The sequence below is a fragment of the Cheilinus undulatus genome, linkage group 16 (genome assembly GCF_018320785.1).
Source record: "Cheilinus undulatus linkage group 16, ASM1832078v1, whole genome shotgun sequence".
NCBI lineage: Eukaryota > Metazoa > Chordata > Actinopteri > Labriformes > Labridae > Cheilinus > Cheilinus undulatus.
In genome coordinates this window covers 15,397,759-15,413,667 of record NC_054880.1, presented here as the reverse complement: position 1 = coordinate 15,413,667, position 15,909 = coordinate 15,397,759, and the positions used below count along the sequence as shown (strand labels likewise).

At 41.8% G+C, this 15,909-nt stretch overlaps 1 protein-coding gene across 2 annotated transcripts; it reads right to left on the bottom strand.

The window, feature by feature from the left end:
* Positions 1 to 1,585: 1,585 nt before the first annotated feature.
* prdm1b (PR domain containing 1b, with ZNF domain) lies at positions 1,586 to 11,466 on the bottom strand. Of its 2 annotated transcripts, XM_041809309.1 has the most exons (6): positions 11,296 to 11,466; positions 7,946 to 8,065; positions 6,482 to 6,722; positions 4,270 to 5,201; positions 4,023 to 4,151; positions 1,586 to 3,558 (listed from the first exon to the last, which is right to left on the bottom strand). In XM_041809309.1, the coding sequence occupies exons 1-6, from the start codon at positions 11,464 to 11,466 to the stop codon at positions 2,983 to 2,985; spliced, it is 2,169 nt and encodes a 722-aa protein (XP_041665243.1). In that variant the 3' UTR covers positions 1,586 to 2,982. The 2 variants fall into 2 exon arrangements, with proteins under 2 accessions (XP_041665243.1, XP_041665244.1); XM_041809310.1 differs by lacking the exons at positions 7,946 to 8,065; positions 11,296 to 11,466 and adding an exon at positions 6,946 to 7,025.
* Between the last annotated feature and the right edge of the window lie 4,443 nt (positions 11,467 to 15,909).

The window sequence follows — 15,909 nt, the reverse complement described above, 5'->3', positions numbered from 1 at the left end:
CATACAGTGTTGGACGTCTTAAAGTTTATTACCAGAAATAAAGGGTAGAAAGTAGGACATACTATGTCAGTGTGATGCTAGGTCAGTGTAACATTTGTGTTCAAGGGAATGTTAGCAGGAATTTAAGGTGCTTGTGTTTCCGGTTGAAGTTGTTCCATTTAAAAGTAGAATCTAAAGACAATGAAAAAGAGGAAACGAGTGTCCTATCATGCTTTTATAGCCTTCTCAGTCCTAACAAGACACATGAAACTCAGCAAAGCAGTTGCATTTTGCCTCAAGATAACAGTTCTCATTCATCCAGGTCAAATCTTTGTCAAGGGGGCATAGCAAGGGTGTAAATATCACACCTTGAACTGGCAGCCTGAATAGGAAACACACTTTATAGACAAAAGTATTTGTTATACAAAATGGGTCATTCTGAAGAGCTCTGTGACTTTAAGTGTGGTACTATTATGGATACCACCTTTGCTATAAGACGTAGTAGGAAGTGGACATGTTTGGGAACAACAGCATCTCAGCCACGAAGCAGAAGACGAGGTAGAATCACAGAGCAGGGTCAACAACTGCTGAGGCATGTGGTGCTTTAAAGTTGACAACACTTTGCTGATTCCATTGCTGAAGAGTTCTGAGCTTCCACTGGCATTAATGTAAGCGCAAAAACTGTGTGGTGGGAGCTTCATGGAATGGGTTTCAGGGGTTAAGCAGCTGCATTCAAGCCTCACCTCACTGAATCAAATGTCAAGCGTAGGATGAAGTCGTGTATAGCACACCAACGCTGGACTGTGGAGCAGCAGTAACGTGTTTCTGTGAAAATGACGAATCACTCTTCTGTGTTTGGCAGTCAGATGGGCGGGTCTGGGTTTGGCAGGTGCCAGAGGACATTACTTGCATGACTGCATTGTGCCAACTATGAAGTTGGTGGTGGAGGGATAATAGTTTGGGGCTGTTTTTCAGGGTTTGGGCTAGACCCCTTATCTCTCATGAAGAGCAATCTTAATGCTTCAGCACATCAAGACATTTTGGACAATGCTGAGCATCCAACTTTGTGGCAACAGTTTATTGCAGGCCCTTTCCTATTCCAGCATAACTACCCCAGTGCACAAAGCAAGGGCTATTAAGGTGGTTTGATGAGTTCAGTGCAGAAGAACTTGACTGGCACTCACAGAGCCTTGCCCTCAACCACATCAAGCACCTTCCAACAACTGGAATGGAGATTTTGAGCCAGGCCTTCCTGTCCAGCATTAGTGCCTGACCTTATGAATGCTCTACAGAATTGATGGGCACAGATTTCCACAAAACACTCACTCAAAATCTCGTGGAAAGCCTTTCAAGAAGAGTGGAAACTCCATATTAAAGCACATGTATTTAATACAATGTCAGTACTGTCTGTATTGGTATAATGGTCAGGCGATCAAATACTTTTTTCATAAAGTGTATGTCTACATGTAGGTAATGGATGATTTGACAAAAGTAAGATATGTTTATCAGACATTTCTTAGTACACTGCCAGGAACAAGGCCTCTAATATCTTCGGATTATATACCTGTAATGACCAGCATGAAAGAAAAACACCAGAAATACTGTATGTATGTAGAAACAATATCTTTAATATGCTACATGTAAATATAAAAGTATCATCAAAATAGTCTCTCAGATATAAATTCTCAACATCTCATATCCTGTTTCCAAAAATAAACTACACAGACAAACATATTTTACAAGAGAAAAGAAAACTACAGCATGATAAAACATTACTGTCTCAGTAGTTAGATGTTCAAGATCAATTCCTGTCTTCTCCTTTTAGGTCACACAGAATGTACACAGATCTAGTTACAGTTTTCTTCAGTGCCAAGCAACAAAAATATTAACCAAGGTATAAACTGTGTTGCTATTTAATGTTGTCCAGCACTGAGTATGAGGTTCTGATGTCTACAGTAGGATTTGGATGAAGCTCAAGTTTACAATTATTAACAGTAAAGCTTTTTGTATGTAAGAAATATCAAAACCAGTAAAATGCTACAAAGCAAAAAAGCAGTAGTACATCGCAGTGACAAAGAAAAAAGCCCTTTTTGGAGAAACATTTCATTGTAATGCTAAGATACAATAAATATGTTTTTTTTCCTTTGTTGACATTTGGTTTTATCCAGCACAGTGCATCTTTGATCATTTACAATTAAATGAGCTGTGAAAAGACTTGAAATTATCAAGAAAAGGAAGATTAATGCTTTATCTGAACATCTTTTAAGCCTTTTTGTGCCTTTCAATGAGTGAAATAGTGAGTGCAGTAGTCCAAAATCAGCATACTGTACTTATTGTTTTTGTTTTAATTTTGGCAATTGCATTAAACACAGTTCCACATTACCAGCTTTAACCTTTTTAAGCATAAATAAATAAAATAGTTGCATAAAGAAAGGAACATGGAGGGTGTTGTGCTTTGTCATTCATACAAAAATTTCCAATCGTTTCAAACACACACACCCCAAAGCTCAAACACACAAAGTATAACAATGCACAGTACACAGGTTTGTGGCAAACTGTTTTTCCTGAGTCGATTTTTGGTTTTTCCAAGAGATTCAGTCTTCTTGGAAATGTCAACACATAGGAAAACATATTAGCAGAAAAACACAAACTATGATACAACTAAATAAATAAGAATGGCTCAAGTTTATAAAGGTAATAAGTTAAAGCACAAAAAGCAAACAGTTCTCTACCTGAGTGAAAAAGTTGTAATACTTCACAGTTTAACAACATCCTCTCTGTTTTTGTATTCTTAGAACTGACTCTGAGAGGAAGTACAATCACTGAATAACTTGCTCAGTCTTTGGATTGCTCTTGTTTTGGTGCTGCGCTCATTGGATTGTGGAAGTTCATATTTCCCTTGTCTTTTTGGGACAACAAAGGAAGCTTTATTTGGCGATGTTTTCTTGGTTGGTTAAATGCAGATGTCCTTTTTTATTTATTTCCCCTTCCTTCAAACCCTTCTCACTGTCCTTCTGTCTTTACAGTTGGTCGTTTGTGGAGATGAACCACACTAGCCCTCTCTTGATAGGCTGGTGAAGGGCTGTGGTGAGATGAAGGTAGAGCTGATTGGGCCAGTGGTATTGTTGGTGCATTAATAGCCGCTGTTAAAGCTTTAAGCAGAACAGTGGCCTCCTTCTGGTCCTCCTTCCCCTCCCCTTCCAAGGTACGTGCCAACCAGCGCTCTACAGCTTCTTCCACCTGTAGCGCTGTTGCCGTCTCCGTGAGAGTGTCAGCCTCTTGGCTGGCGTCAAACCGTTCCACCATCTCTTTCATGTGTACGTTGATGGGTGCATTGGAGTTTGCCAGACAGCAGCTTCGTTGGTGGATGCGGAGGGAGAATCGGTGGAAGAAGGTCTGGGCGCAGAGCTGGCAGCGGTAGGGACGGTCCCGGCTGCTGTGGAGGCGGCGGTGCAGTTTTAGGTGAATGTACTGGGTGAACTTGGTGTTGCAAAGCTTGCACTGATAAGGTTTTTCCCCAGAGTGGAGCCGGAGGTGTGTTTTGAGGTTGCTGGTGCTGCTGAAGCGTTTGTGACACACCTGGAAAGCATGAAATGAAAGGTTACTGTTGAGTCGACTGGTAACACCTCAAGAAACCTGAAGGGATGACTTAAGGATTATTCTGGAAAAACTTGGCTGTTCAGTATGACTTCATCTTGATAGTAACAAGGTTGAACTGTTATTCCAGTTGTCTACAATACTTTCATTAATCATCAAGGACTACTGCTCTTTCTTTGTAAGACCAGTTTCTTCTTTACTCACATAACTCACACCCATGAAGTTACAAAGATAATATTATATGACAATGTGGGTAGTGGCTCAATGAAAATCAAACACAGTCAGCCTTACTAGAAAAACTTGTGAGTCACAGGGATAGTGGTGTATTGTGGATACGGTGTTTTCTTTCCTATTGTTCCTTACACTCTTGGTTTTAAATCAGCGTCATCATGTGATCAGTAAAGAGAAGAAGAAGGAAACATGCTTACGTTAGGAACTGAACATACCTGACATTCATGGGGTTTCTCCCCTGTGTGGACTAGGTGATGTTTCTGGAGGTGAGCCAGCTGAGTAAAGCTCTTTTTGCATAGGTTACACTGGAATGGTCTCTCACCACTGTGCACTCGGAGATGGACCTAGAACCATAGAAATCAAACAGGAAAATCCATAAGCTTTCGTGTAAAATATTAAGGTATAAAGATTCTAAGGCATGTTTTGGGTTTTAATCAGAAAAGAGAGGAAGTGAAGCCATACCTTGAGGTTTGAGAGTTGGCCAAAAGTCTTTGAGCAGATATTACATTCATACTTGATCTTCCCATTTTGCTTCTTCAGTGGGTAGGGCAGGGATTTGTGGCCAGGGCCATTGCGTGGTGCTGTGTTGGTTTTGGTGGTAGCCAGGCTAAGATTCATGGCCTCCTCGCAACCAGAAGGAGACTGCTCGGGAGACTGATGCTGACTGCCAGGCTTGGGGACAGGAGAGAGCTCTGGGGTGGCTGGGGCACCTCGTGGTGGCGACACATTTGGTGTGAGTTCTTTCAGACCACCTTGCGATGACGGAGGGTAGGGGAGGGACACTGGAAGAAGATTGGGCTGTCCAATAGGTGGATACGGGAGACCATCTGTACCCAGATAGCTGCTGTATCGGAGGGATTCTCTTGAGGGCAGCATTCCAGGAAAGGGAGGGGAGTAGGACGGGAGAATGAGACGAGGATAGTGCGAGCTGAAGGAAGGAAGGAGCTGGTAAGCAGGTTGGAGGGTCCTGGACTGGGGGTAAAGAGGATAAGAGGAAACCAGGCCCTCCCTGTGCCCATAGAGACCATGAAGGTGAAGAGGAAGACTTCTGTGGGAGGGTGGGAGTGAAGGATGGTGATCTGGTATGTAAGGGTGACTTAAGCCCAAGCTTGGTTCTCTGTGATCAGGTTGAGGGGAAGGAACAATTCCCTGGTCCTCTGGTTCTCTGTCGCTTGGCTCCTCCTTCTCAACCTTTTTGCTGAAGTCCATGATTTGGTCGTCAGGTGTATCAGGCGGAGTGTCTCGCTCTAACATTTCCACATCAATCTTCTCCTCTCCATCATCATCCCTCTCTTCTTTCACCTCTTCTTTTGTTCTTTCTTGAAGCCATGTCTGCTGAGGTAGGTGCTGTTTGGTGTACTCTGGCTCATGTTCTTCCTCAGAACTTGTGTACTCTGCAAGACAAAAGAATAAAGAAATGAGTACCTGGATCTTAATGCAAAAATACAAGAAAAACACTGAACCTAGAATCCCTTAATCATATATCCTCCCACAGAAGGTACTCCCTCTTATGGGAAATGATAGTAGTTTCAGTTTTGTCTTGACTTGAAACCAGATGAAGATTTCTTTTTTGTCGATAGTAGGAGTGATTTTAACGTGGGAGAACAGGTCGGTGGTTGAGGATGTGGGTGTCTCAAGTTTTGTCTCATGTATGAGCAGCTGTACTGCATGACTCTGAGTTTCATTTGTAAAACCTTTTCTTGGTAAAGCTGTCACCTATACTGGCCACAAGATACCATGAAACATGTCTTCCTTTTTTTCCTTCTCTTTCTCTTTTAAAGACAGCTTTTCTTGCGTAGCTTTGTCAGCATTATGGGATGTCAACCAGCATTCATACTTTCACTAAGGGTCAAAATAATGCACTTCCCCTCCAAACTACAATGATCACTACCTAAGCTTCTTGTTTTCATGAAATATCAAACTAACAAAACAAGTCATGAGTGATGCTGGACTGAAATCAAAAGGAAGGCACATGTTTTTAAGATCCCCCAGGCTGATAAAACAATGTAACGATACTGCCATAACATTAGTCATCAAAATGAAAGGCAACAGATCTGGTGGATCCAGTTGGCATGAGTCATTGGACTTTGTGGCAGCAGGGAAACATTCAGGATGATGAAGGCATGACTTGCTAATCTGTTAATAGCTGGCTACAAATGACTCATAAAGGTACTTTGACCAGGTATTATTTCCCCTACGTTTTTCCTCTATCCTAAAAATACTACATCATTCCCCACAACTCCTGGAATACTGGGATTTATTTGGTCTACGTGTGCATGTATTCCCCTGAGCTTACATAGATAGTTTGACATATTCAACAAACCAGGTAGAAATACCATCAGACTAAGTTTAGAGTTGATAAAAGATAACATTAGGTCAACAGGAAACAAAAAATACATCTTCATACACTTTGAATTGAAAGAATTTAACTGACAAAATCAATCTCCTACTAATGCATACTTGTGTACATATTTAGTGAGTGACACAGATCTAAATCTTATTTTATCAGTTCATGACCTTTTGTGTTCAGCTGTCTTCCAGCAAACAGCTGATAATCATCGGTCTTTCACTCTCAAATCAGAAGAAAAGAAAGGCTCTGATTGTGAAAGGAGAGTAATGAAGCAACTTCCATTAGATAAAGAACTTCAAAAGCCTCTGGTCCTGTTGCACTCACTGTATTTGATGTCCGCTTGTTGGCCGCAGAGTCTCTGCGCAAACTCCTGACTGTACCACACCAGTAGCTCCTGGTTTGGCTCCACTGGCCGGATGGTGTAGAAGTAGATGTCCCTGCCATTCTGACACGCCACCAGGTTCTGCTCGGCCACAGAGCAAGCTGGGTTTACGTAACGCATCCAGTTGCTTCTGTGCACATCGTAGCCGTCGATGAAATTTTGGAGCTGACCACTGCTGTAAATCTGCAAAAAAAGAAAGAGCGGATTAAAACATTCATGTAGGAACATGTATTGACTTGTATTAAACTCAATTTTCAGTATGACAGATTTAAACTCTTTCAGCTGTTTTGTCATCTGAGCTTTTTTTACTACGAAGCAAAACTTGATTAAATTTATTTTTTACAAAGCTTGTGAAAATCTTGGTTTAAATCAATATTAAACATTTTGAATAAATCACAATAATCACCTCTGCCATGTACAGCTTAATATCCTTAAATCTCTAATCAGTTCAGATATATTTGGCTGGTCTGCTCTGTTTGTCCTGAGGGTTTCACTCTTGTGTGTGTTTATGATGCTGTGCCGTCACTTTATTTGAAGCATGGAGGCGTGGCTGACAGTCACTGCCCCTCTCACTCTCCCTTTTTCCTTCCCCTTTTTATTTTCTCTTTCCTTCTCACTCTGAACTGTTTCTAAGTATTTAAGCTACTTGAATCCATTTCAGTGAAACAGTTCCATTGATCATGCATTTCACTAAACAACGTATTTGTTGTCTTTTAAGAGCCGAGAGGAAATAGATCTGATGGCTGCTTGACAGGTTTTGGCAGGCTGACAAAAACAAAAGGCATGCAGCTGGCAACACGTCCGCTCTCCTCCCACACCTACGACAGTATAATTACTCCACAACAACGTCAGACTTTCACTGCTGCGGCACGGCAGGAACACCCCCTTGCACAGGGTTACAGGAAACAAAGCCGGAAGGAAAATACGTGGGATGACAGCAAAAAGTCCTTTTGGGTATGGACTGAGCAGAATAGAGAATTTCCTGAGTGACACAAGGAGCGAAGGCTGATCGATACGAGAGATGAAACAGAAGACGAAACACCAAAGGGAAGCAGAAAGATAAGGATTGCCTTGAGTGTGTGTAAACTGAACAATAGTCCCTTCCTTTGTGTATGTGACACAAGTTGCATACAGGACTCGAGTGCCGGTAAGGCTCTGATGACTGTGCAAGCATGAATCCATTGTTGCCACCAGCGTCAACAACTTCCTCAAAAAAAGTTTGACCAAAACTCCAGCAGCTACAGGCAATATGTGTGAAAGCCTTTTTTGTTTCCTTACTGACGTATAAACATAGGACAGCAACTTCTGCATCCAAGCAACCACATTTTTACAGAAAAACATAAAAAAGCTCTTTAAGTATTACCAAGATTGATTAAATGCACACAAATGTAAAAGAAGTCTCTTACCCTCCAAAAGTATTTTCTGTTGGCCTGTTTGGGGACGTTGTCTTTGGTGTAGATGTCTCCTTGCAGGGGGCCAAAGCGTGTCCCCTGAGGAATGTATTCTTTACTGAAAACACCAGTCACCTGGAAAACACACCAAACACTCAATCAGATTCAGTAATCTTTCAAAGTAACCATAAGAAAAGGCTCATAATCTTTCATACTCTCTTTGTTCAAAACTATATACATATCGCCTGTGTATTGTTTAATTCCAAACAGTTGGCGGCTTGAGTTGTTGTGGTGTTGTCATGTTGACCCAGACAATCCTGAGCCACGTTTAAACCCACAAGGTGACACACTTTCAACACTAATGAGTTAAACGAATGAAGAGCATTACACTTTCTCTGACCTACTCTACTGATCTCTGACCTGGTGCCCTCATAAACACCGGAGAGAAGACGCAGCGTCACCTGTATTTTCTTGGAAACATTGTGAATGTAGAGCTCTGACCTCTCTTTTACTATTATCAGTGCATGGAATATGGCTCTATACGTTCATTCCAAATCTACCAAGTCAAAACAATATCTAGTGCTTTGCTTCCTGTAAGATCTGGAAACCTTGAAGAATACAACAACGTGTTGCTGTCAATGCTTGTCCATCTATATATTCTTAATTTGAAATTCAATGCAGGGATTTTTCCCATGAGCAAGTTGGTCCAGTAAAATACAGAATGCGCAACACCAAAGCATGTCCTGATCTGCAGGTTTTTTAGTCATTTCCTGCCTTTAAGGGTATTTTTTGTTTCAGATTTAAGAAATAAGCATTGGGCCAGTAAAGTAATGAATCTATAGAGAGGGCCAATAAGATATGCCGGTGTTCTTTTCATGGTGCAGAACAGCTTTCAGGACTTTCATAGAAAGTGTCAAAGCTTGGGGTCATCCCTCCTCAACTCACACCCAAACACACGCCAGCAGGCAGCAGCATCTGTGGCATAAGCACAGCTTCAGTGTCTTGAGGAGCTTTGTGTTCAATCCTTAAACCCCCCACCCCACTCACCCACCCCATACAAAAAGACACCATTTATTAACTCCTGCCATGGAGGAAATATCAAGCCCACCCTCACAGGGATTTCACATTTGCTTGTATTAAGTACAAAACCTTAAATATTTAAAGATAAACATGGAACTTTTTCTGATCATCAGTGATGCTCTGAAAGATAGGGTTGGATTTTGTGAATGATGGATAAGTACTTAATTAGAAGAACAACAGGTCACTGAGGGCAGCAGGAGCGTGTGTGCCGAGGCAGCTGAGGTGATTCGCGGATGCGATGAGCCAGTGTGACAGCGACATTGTGCTTTTCTGGTGTTGCGTGACTAACGAATCGTTGTGGCCGCCTCTGCTGCTTAACCGCTCAGTTTAGCCAGGTTGTTAGGAAAGAGGAGGGGAGGGAGGGGCTTTCAAGAACGGAAGAAAAGACGATGGGCGTTCTTAAGTGAACCCACGCTATCACACTCCCAAACGCCCTCCTTTTTCTCCAAACCCCCCCCCCCCAACCTTTCGTCTTTTCTTAACCCTCTCGGAATAGCTCCTGCACCCGTCAGCTCAAGGCCTGATGCCTGGCCGGCTGCCTGGCCGGCTGCCTGGCCTCAACGAAAGTTAATCATCTGGTTTTAACCTAAATCCCTCCCCCACCACCACCACACATACCCCCCTCCTCCTCTTCCTTTAGCTTTCCAGCTACTCCCACTTCCTGCGTTGCCTCTCTCTCAGCTCTCTGGCACCCGTTGTATGCCCCATCTGCTATGTGCTCCCCTTTGCTTTCCTTAGAATCACCTGGCAACTTGAAGTTAAAAATGACGAAGAGTGGAGAGTTAATTAAAATCACTCCTTGAGGCCATACACGTGTTCAGCAAGTCCAATGCAGTGATTGCACTCTCTGTTTCCATTCAGACACTAGATTTGACTCATCCTCCTGACTGAAACAAGTGGCCTCTACACTCACCTGTGTGAAAAATTCCCGAGAACTGTGTGACCTATGCCTTAAGGTGATATGTGTGTGCACCATCCCATAAAACCCACACAAAGGAGTGGCTGTCATTATCATCACAGCAGGGAATACATTTCCCAGCTTTTGTCAAGGAGGAGAACTCAGATGACATTATCTTTAGGAAGGGAAACCAGTCACAGGTTAGTTAAGGCAGAGCACATTTACTGGCAGGCATATGAGCATGTGATTGTTTTCAGCTCTCCTTTCTTTTACAACCTGATCACGTGTAAACATCATCATATGTCTGCTAGTGAGTGGAAAAAAGATCAAACTTTGTAAAAATTACATTCACCTATGCGAGCACAAGCATATGCCAAAATAATGTTTTCCTGCATCAAGTGTGAGCGAGTTAACTATGTGGTAAAATAGGTTAGTCAGTAAACAACTGCCGGGCTGGGGGATTCAAAATTAACCCTCAAAGAGATTTAATCACCTCAGTTTGCATGCGTTTCTTTCATACCACAGAAGCAAAGGAGGAAGACGTGAGAGTTTGAGAGCAAGAGAAGAGGAACGATGGCTCAAAGTGTCGCCTGGGTCCTGATAAAAAGAGGAAGGGGTCAGCGCAAGTCGACCGCAAGCAGCACTGTTTAGCGTCAAGTGCAGCTACATAAGAAGTGTTACATCGATTTTTTTCTCTTTGTTTTAAGATGAAGTTGAAAAAAAGTTCTGTTCTGCAGTGCTTTGAATTGGATAACATGTCAAGGCATATACCTAACCTTATTGCCAATCAGATGACTGAAATAGCTCAGAGTCACTACAATGCTATGACTCATGAGTGGGAGAGGAGGCAAGTTGCAAATGAGGCAGGAAGTCTATGTGATTAGGTCACCTGCTGGAAAGTGAGCAGCCCTCTTACATCTGCTTGTGTTCTGCATGAAAGAGTCTCTGCCTGTGTTATTATTTGTGGAATAAAGGAGTTGTGCAATCGCTGAAACATTTCAGTGACATAATGAAAGTTATGGTCAGGAGACCTTAAAGGTCTCTGACCTCAAGCTGCCATTGCCTCATGTCCACTGCCCCACATTCACACAGACTGTGCACTCTTCTGTATGTGTGAAGGACTCATTAGTCAGCAGATCTTTTGTTCCAAGAAGCCAAATACAGATGGCCCAACAGAAAGTTATGTAACACAGAATTAATATCTTCACGTTGAAACACCTGCTCCCATGGAACTAAGCTGAAGACTCAAGAACAGCATCAAGAACACCTGCAAACCTACAGTAATTTTAAGTTACAGTTTGTAGGATAACAGTAAGTCCTTTAGTTGGTTGTAGTTGCTCTACAAACCTTGATACAAAAGTTTCTCAGGTAACCAAACTGTTCTTACCTCATTGTCTGTGCTGTATTCAAAGGTGAGGTTGCGCGGGATGGAGGTCATTGCTTTGGGTAGGTTGAAGCTCGGGTCCGACACCTGGTCCGGCACAATGTAGGTGCAGTTCAAGGCAAAGTCTACCTCCCTCCACCTGCTCATGTCTCCTGGTGTGCTATCCAGCTTCATTGTGGCAATTTGTAAAGCACCAAAAGTAGGCAATAGATTCAGGTTCTTTGGACCTTGAAATTTGGTTTGGTTTAGGTTGCTTTTTGGTAAAGAAGTGCTTTGGTTTGGTTGTGTCGGTCCTTCGTCTTAGGTACGCTGGTTAAAGCTCAAGATCTACAAGGAAAATGAGGAAAGAGAGAGATTGTAGTGCCATGGTGTGTTTTCATGTTTACTCTGAGGTAAATTCATATTTGTTAAGCAGTGCAACTGTTGTGTTTAATTCAAGTATTCTCTGTTGTTATTCATTCATTATTCAGGCAGACGGTCCCATTCATGAAGCACCAAAGTTCATTGACACTCTTCTTGGCAGTCATCCCAGAACTCACCATTCAGTCCAAGCAGCCTTGCTTAATGAGGCCAGTAGACCAGCTTGTACTGTTCTGCTCATTCTGTGCAATTTATCTATTTCTAATCCAACTTAATTAAAAGAATGCAAAAGCAAGACTTACTTTCTGACATTCATTAAGCTGTAGGATCCTCATGTCTTTGGCTATGTCATCCCTTGAATCTGCTTTCTCCCCTTTACACTCTCTCTTCTCTCCGCAGCGTTTCTTCGGGGAGTCCTATCACTTAGATCCTCAGGGTATCCGCTCTCGCTGTGGCCACTCTGTCACCAACACCAGAAACTCATGAGCACGGATTGCGCCAAGCTTTTTTAGCTCAGGGCCCTGACCAATCAGAGGCGACTGCAGTCATGTGACTAAGCCATCTGACACACAACTGTTGGCTTTGGACAACAACATCAGTGACGTTGTACACTTGGCCAGCAGCAAGGGGCTGTTGTGGTGAATGCTTACACATGTACACACACACACACACACGCACACAAAGAAGACATGTTAATGAATGAATAAAAGAAGAGCAGATGGCTGGCCTGTTGCCACTGAAAAACACACTCGTGGACTTTTGCTTGGTTTGGCACTTAATGAGCAATCTGCTGCCACTGTATCTCCTTGACCTACATCTCATCCAAGAGCATCTTCAACTCAAGACCCCTAAGACCCCTGCCACACAAACACCACTTCTTTTATATCTCTCAGATTAAACATATTTTTCCGATATTTTACTTCAGCTTTTAACTGATGTAAAATACACAAATGAATATTGGGTTCCTCTTTCAGTCTTTCACCTATACGTGCCCTGTGCCGATTAGTGCCAATTCACAGGTACAGATGTAGGCCAGGTCATCCCGGCACGCAGGGAAGAGACTTAGACACCTGTCTGCTCAGCGTCCCCTTTACTTTCAGACACACAATCTAGTTATATAGAGCTCTAGGTCACCTCACCTGCACGCTGCTCTGGGCAAAGATAGCCAGGACAAGAGAGAGCAGTTAAGACAACATATGGAAGCTGAAAAGGAGAATGGGAACTTTTCTATATGTAGGATAAAGCCTGTTCAAAAAATAGGACTTGAAATTAGTATTGGTGAGCTGCCTTGCAAGGATATTTACAGAGAGACCCTATGGCTAATTATCAGTGCCGAAGTAATGAAGATATGAGAGATCCACCAATTGTGAAAATTATTATCTACTTATGGTGCAAGACTATCATCTTGCCAACATTTTCTCTCCTGTTTGACCATTAAAGCAGATCAAAGTCTGTTCAGTAGAGGGTATGCACTGATGTAACTTTTGGTGCAGGACGTGCCTGTTTAGTCGGGCAGAGTGGCGAAACTTTTAAACCACTTTTTGCACCAAGTGGAATGGACGAAAATGGGGGAACACAGACTAATATCAGCTGAAATTAGGAGTCACTGTTTACTAAAGACACATGGGACCGTTGGCATTGAATACTGTATGTGGACTGTATGTGGACCTGATTTTAAGAGCACAAAGCAGAGCCTGAAGGAACACGAGTCTTGCTTGATCAGCGATGGGTGCAACATATGATTAAAATCAAAGTTTTGGGTTACTATAAAGCTTTAGATCAGCTGTTTCTCTATATTCTAGTGAGCCATGTGTTTCTTTTTACTGTAGCTTATCTGTTAAAACACTGATTTGTGGTTGTTAAATCTGTTTAAAACAATACAAACATAATCTGTTGTCCGTAGATGCTGCGTCCCCTTATTATAGATCTGTTTTACTATGTGGTTATTAAAATCTCCTGGAATTATTACTATTTTTTTTTTCTTTAAAGTAAAATTAAGAGAAAGGAAAATATTGTGGATTTAGATTTTATGCATCACTTATAACAATTTCAGGTTTTGGTGCTAACACTAACCAGAAGTACTTTTGCTCCTACTCATAAAACATTGCAGAAAATGCACACAGTGTCATTTTAAAGTATGAAGTTAGCTGTTACATAATTGAAGATGACAAAAGTGGAGGAGAGTGGAAAACTATGTGGATGACAAATGGAGGGATAAAGGACACCTGGTGAAATGAACACAATTAAAAAATGTGAGAACTTGATCTGGAAAAGTGTGGTATCTGTGTAAAGGCTCTGTGATATGAGGCATACAGTATGTGGTGGCTACTGTTATAGTACGGCTTCATGTTGTGTCATAATTACCAAACCATCACAGCTTCGGGTATTTCTATGAACATAAACCATCAGTAGAGGATCTGGACCACCTGCAGTGAACATTGCCGAGAAATAATACCAAGAAAGTTGATATTTTCCTGTGGATATCAAGCCATTTACTGCCTATCAAGGTTACCATAGTTTGGGATTTTTTGTCAGTACTTTCATTTCCTTTTCACTTTTTGTTTTCAATTTTACTCTGGTTTGTATTTATTTTAACTGTTGATTGGTTTGTTTGGCTTAGTTTATATTTTCTAGGCTTGGGTGTACATGTAAGTCAGTATGCTAATGCCAAAGACTAAAACTTAAGATAATTTGTCCCCACTTGTATTTTATTTTATTTTTTAATGCACACTACTAAGTTTCAGTGAGTCGTAGGTCTGTTTTTCAAAGCCTAATTTTTTGAATTTTACTTTCAGTTAAGTACATTTTTGTTTTAATTATTTAGTTTAGTTAACGATTATAGCCTTGCTGTGTACTCTCTACTGATTCTTACCACTAGTGTGCAATTTCTGCCACTTAATTGCTGGAACTGCAATGCCCTACACCAGCCATGGTATCAGATGCATACCCTCTATTGGTGACTTCTTCTGCCCAGTAAAAAATCTCTTCAGTTCAACATGTACGTGATTTCAGCATTAAATTGATTGAACAGAACAACTCAACATTGGCTACTACTATTATCTATTAATTCCACATTGCTTGCAGGTGGTCAGTGTCTGTCAGCAAAGTCTATGCTGGTTGATACAGATGTCAGACCGATGTATCTGCGCACCTCTACTCGAAATTTTTTTTTATCCAACTTTACTTGAGGTTAAATAGCTTTGCAAAAAGTGTCAGTTTTTACAATTCCTTGTTCGTCCAATGATTAATTTCCCCCTTTTTTTGTCATTATTAAAAGGCATAACCTGCAGATTAAAATAAAAGCCACAAGATTGATAAAGTTTTCTAAATATAAAACAAAACAGTTTGGTTTTCAAATGTTTTAAAAATTGCTTGATACATACTTTAGATGTTGCAGTGCAAAGATAACAAAATAAATTTTCCCTTTCTGAAAAATGACAAGCTCAGTTTTACATCAGTTAATTAATAGGAATATCTATTTTAGACTTTATTTGTGCTCATATTTATCCCTCCCCTTCACCCCCTTTCTTTCCAATCCTGGCTGGTGAAATAGTAAATTGGCTGCCATATGGTAAGACTACTATTCCAAGAGTGCGGCTTTACTGCCCAGTGTGGCGTGGGGGTGAATGGTGGTGGTAGGAGAAGTGTGTGTGTTGGAAAGAGGGAGGGGAGGAGGGGATTTGGGCTCTTTCACTGGCCTGTGCCCGCCTGGGCTAATTTCTCTAATTTGCAGACAGTCTGGGCTCAGGCTCAGGGCTCAGAGGCTAAAGACCCGGCACTCCAGGAAAGCAGGCGAGCCCACTCATCTCACTCCCGAGCACACATCACATCCGGGACATCAGATAGTTCCAGACACACTTTTCTCAGGGAGGGAAACCTCATTCGCTGAGCAGGGCAAAGAGGAACTGGGCCTTAGACCTGAGCGGGAGGGAGGGAGTAAGGAGATAGCGGTAACAGACCAGACAGAAAGGATAAGTGGAGGAAAGACCTGAGGTCAGCTCTGTGGAAGCTGTCTGAGACGGAGAAAATCAGACAAAGTGATGTGACCTGAGACCTAATAATACTCAGTTGATGGTGTTTTGTAATAGTCTGGTGTAAAAAGGACACCTGTTGATATGCAGTAGTCTACGTATGTGCTACTCAGGTGTCAGTAACAGTGCAGGGAAAGCTACCAGCTGCTCTACCAAATGTTAACGTTAAAGAGGGTTAAATAACGTGCTTGTTGAAAGAGATAATAAAGAGTGGTAACAGTATTAG

Excerpts from the sequence above, each read along its gene's own strand:
- prdm1b (XM_041809309.1), bottom strand. The coding sequence starts at position 11,466 with ATGAAGCTGGATAGCACACCAGGAGACATGAGCAGGTGGAGGGAGGTA. Across the intron at positions 6,723-7,945 it reads ACAGAAAATACTTTTGGAGG|ATTTACAGCAGTGGTCAGCT; the intron begins GTAAGAGACTTC and ends CTTTTTTTGCAG. Across the intron at positions 3,559-4,022 it reads AGAAACCCCATGAATGTCAG|GTGTGTCACAAACGCTTCAG; the intron begins GTATGTTCAGTT and ends CATGCTTTCCAG.